The sequence below is a fragment of the Leptonychotes weddellii genome, unplaced genomic scaffold (genome assembly GCF_054177405.1).
Source record: "Leptonychotes weddellii isolate Sample4059 unplaced genomic scaffold, ASM5417740v2 HiC_scaffold_15191, whole genome shotgun sequence".
Taxonomy (NCBI): Eukaryota; Metazoa; Chordata; class Mammalia; order Carnivora; family Phocidae; genus Leptonychotes; species Leptonychotes weddellii.
Window position 1 is genome coordinate 832 of NW_027733342.1, and position 4,067 is coordinate 4,898.

Sequence of the window (4,067 nt, forward strand, 5' to 3'; positions counted from 1 at the left end):
GAGGGAGAAGCAGACTCCCTGCCGAGCAGGGAGCCCGATGCGGGACTCGATCCCGGGACTCCAGGATCATGACCTGAGCCGAAGGCAGTCGCTTAACCAACTGAGCCACCCAGGCGCCCCTTTTCAGCTAGATTTTTAAAAGGCTAGTTAGGACCACACATCAGGGTCTGGAGCCCCATGCGATTGCTCTCTCTCTCTGCCCCTTAGCCATGCTACGGATGGTCTCAGCCGTTCTCCAGTTCGGCAACATCGTCCTGAAGAGAGAACGGAACAATGATCAAGCCTCCATGCCTGACAACACAGGTACTCCACCTGGCCTACAGCCCACCCACCTGACCCGGTGTTCCCTGTTCCCCCAGACAGAGCATCCCCCCCACTCCCCGCTCCCCAGCCAGGCATGCCTCCAAGCTGTGCTGATCCTTTACCAAAATGTCATCTCCCACTCTTTTCCTGATTCGAAAAGGTGTCCTCTCTGCCGAAGGTTTGAACAACACTGGTGTGCCGGAGATCCCCTGTCATCCCGGCCCCTCTGAGAAAACCATTAGCATTGGGCTTTTCTCTTCCTGGCCTTTGTGCTCTGCATATATATATACTTTTTTTTTTTTTGCTTTTCAAAAGCAGAATTATAGTTGATACTCCTTTTTTATCGAAACGGAAATAGCTTTGCTTCTTTATGATCATAAAATAATACAAGCTGGATGGGGGAGAATCTGGCAATACAGAAAACTATAAAAGCAGGGAAATGACCCACAGTCATACTCCTGAGAGGTAATTACTGCAACATTTTGGGGTACTTCCCTCTGGGCTTTGTTCTCTGTCTACATCAGAGCAGAAATATTGTCACAGAAGTGGAAACACGTTTTGCACCTTTTCCCCCTCAAGACAGCAAGAGCTTTCCATCCTGATTATAAAATCCTATGGGCTCATTTTCCAAAACTATACAACTACAGAAAATATGAGGAAAGGGGCCCCTCCCATCACGCTGTTGATCAGCAGTGTCAGCTGTGGTGCTTGGAGGCTCTGTTCACACGCCCAGCAAGTGTGAACATTTATTTATTCATTCAATCTACAAAATTGGGGTCAGACCTTGTAGACCATTTTGAAATTTGCTTTTTTTCCCTCAATGCACTGACGGTAACGTTTCAAGGTTATTAACTAGAACGTTACTGGGGTTCTTCCTCTGGGGTCTGTGGGTAGAACCATATGTCAGCATAATTAATCTCCTGGGAAATCCTGGGTGTTTCATTCTCTGCGTTTGCAAACGTGCATTGGAGAACCAGTCCATGGGCCAAAGGACACAGCAGAGGCTTTAGAAGCCTCCAGAACATTCGTGTGACTCGCAGCATAGCGCCCCAGGACACATTCCCTGCTGTTCTTCAGGCCACTTGTTACAATTCTTAAGTACTTTCCGTACCATGCAAAGTCACCATAGAAGAATTAGAAACTACGACGGTCTCAGATATAATCACTGTTTATTTGGTGTTTTTCCTTCTAGATGTGTTCTTTTCCTTTCTCTTTTCTGCCGGTGCTAAGAATTTGTAGTAATGGTTTTCCCATTATGGAAGTGACAGAAGCTGGAAAACATTTCTTAATTACCATTTTTTATGAATTTTTTTCTCTACAAAAATAGGGAAGAGCAAGTTGCTTTTAAATATTTATTTATTGGCCACTTCCATGGGTTTTTACTCCAATAGCTTTCCCTCCAATATTTTATTAGCAAATGTCCAAACATACAGACAAGTTGAAAGATTTTAGAGCAAACACCCAGATATCCACCACCTAGATTCTACCATTGACATTTTCTACACTTGCTTTATTGTGTATCTTTCCATACATCGTTTGTCCATCCTGTTGTCTGGTGCATTTCAAATTTGAAGATTTCCGTGCACTTCAGCATGTACATGAGTAGTTCACATGTACATGCATCAACTCGCATATGCATATCACCTACTGGTGTCCAGTGTTTGCTTACAATTCTTTCTTTGGAGTGAAACATACAAACCGTGGAATGCACACATCTTAAGTGTACTGTGTAATGAGTGCTAATAATTTTCAGTGACTGCAGAACATGTATTCAAATGGAGGATCCCTGACTCCCTAACCAATCCCCAGTTGCTGGGCATTCAGCTTGTTTCCTGTTTTCCTCCATCACCAACAAGGCTGTGATGTACATCCTCCTGGTCCAGTCTTTGCTCACCTCCGGGATTATTTGTCCCATCTTGGGGTCCCTGAGAGAGAATTGTTGGGCCAGAGGACGTACACACTTTTAGGATTATAATACTTACTAGTGGGAGAGGCTGGGCCCCTCGTCTGTTCCACCAGCAGTGGGGGCGACCCCCTCCGCTGCGCTCAGTGGCTGCTGCCGCCTCCTGGGGCTGATCAGACCTTTGTGCCTCTCACCCTCAGCTGCACAGAAGCTCTGCCGTCTCCTGGGACTAGGGGTGACGGACTTCTCCCGCGCCCTGCTCACCCCTCGCATCAAAGTTGGCCGAGACTACGTGCAGAAGGCTCAGACCAAGGAACAGGTGGGTGGGGCTGGGGGGCAGGCGGGGCGCACGGAGAGCCAGGCGCCAGGGTCCTGGGCCTTCAAGGAGCGTATGCTGGTTTTTCTGTCACTCAACAAACTTTGGCTGATTGTTCGCTCCATTGCCTGCTCAGGTTCTGGTGCTAGGAATAAAAGTCGTAATGGAAACAAAGACCATGCCTTGGTGGAGCTCAGGCCGAAGTAGGGAACAGATCATAAAAGAAGATACATAAGCAGTGAGGACTTCTGTGAAGGAGGGTGTTCATGTGGTCAGGAAAGTCCTCCATGAGGAGGTGATGTTTGAGTTTGGACCCAGATGGTTTGAGGCAGAGGGAACAGCCCTGGGGCTAGAACAGGCTTGGTGAATTGCGACTGTCAAGGTGGTCAGTGAGGCTAGAGAGTGGGGCAGAGGGTGGCAGAAGCCGCAGTCAGAGAGGTCGGAAGGGGACAGATCGTGTAGGGTCTTAGGAGCCACAGAAAGGAGGTGAGTTTCATTCAGAGAGCAGTAGGAGGCCAGTGGGGGTTTAAGCCGGGGAGCAACCTGATTCGGTTTGTCTTTTATAAAGATCCCCTTGTCTACTGCATGGAGAACTGGATCCCGGGGGCACGGGCGGGAACAGGGAGACATAAGGCGGCTGCTCTCATAGTCCAGGAAAGCGATGATGGTGGTGGGACTGGGGAGAAGTGAAGCCATGCTAGAGGTTTTCAGAATCCAGCTTTCGGGCAGAGGTCTCCGCCTGGCCCCAGGCTGGGCACTCAAACAAAGTACTAGGGTGAAGAAGACACAGGGGGGACATGGGGGTCAGAGATTGGGGGTCACGTGAGAGGCCAGGTTCCACTCTCAGCTGAAGTACTCTTGTTAGGATCCATTTTACAGATGAAGAAACTGAGGCACAGAGAGGTTTAGCCACATGCCTGAGGACGCAGAGCTTCTGAGGGGCAGAGCCAGGATTCAAACCCGTGTTGTCAGGCTCCAGAGTCCACCTTCTTAACTGTTATGCTGTCGAAATTGGTTCGAGGGATGGGGGGAAGATGAATGAACTAACGTGCCCCCAAGCGCCTCACACGCTGCCTGGTGCGTAGTAGGGCTCTGAACTGGTTGGCATCATCATTAACATCATCATTCTCGATGAGCTGTGATGGGGGCCCGTCCACACCAGTGTCTCCTTGCTGGGGGGCGGGCTGGGGCTGCGGGGGCGGGCTGGGCCCTCACCATGTGCCCCCCGCCCCCCGCAGGCTGACTTTGCGCTGGAGGCCCTGGCCAAGGCCACCTACGAGCGCCTCTTCCGCTGGCTGGTCCTGCGCCTCAATCGTGCGTTGGACCGCAGTCCCCGCCAGGGCGCCTCCTTCCTGGGCATCCTGGACATCGCCGGCTTTGAGATCTTCCAGGTCTGCACTTGGTGCCAGGCTGGGTGCCACTCTGGCCCTGTCCCCCTCCCACTGGTCTCTGTCCCCTCCCTCTGGTCTCTGTCCCCATCTCTCTGGTCTCTGTCCCCATCTCTGTGGTCTCTGTCCCCTCCCTCTGGTCTCTGTCCCCATCTCT

At 50.8% G+C, this 4,067-nt stretch overlaps 1 protein-coding gene across 1 annotated transcript; it reads left to right on the forward strand.

Moving 5' to 3' along the window:
- Nucleotides 1-209: 209 nt before the first annotated feature.
- LOC145718400 (myosin-11-like) lies at nt 210-3,924 on the forward strand (the record flags this gene model as incomplete). The annotated part of the gene is made up of 3 exons (XM_081809895.1): nt 210-303; nt 2,407-2,525; nt 3,761-3,924. Coding segments are annotated over exons 1-3 (377 nt in total), but the record flags the coding sequence as incomplete, so codon positions are not given.
- Between the last annotated feature and the right edge of the window lie 143 nt (nt 3,925-4,067).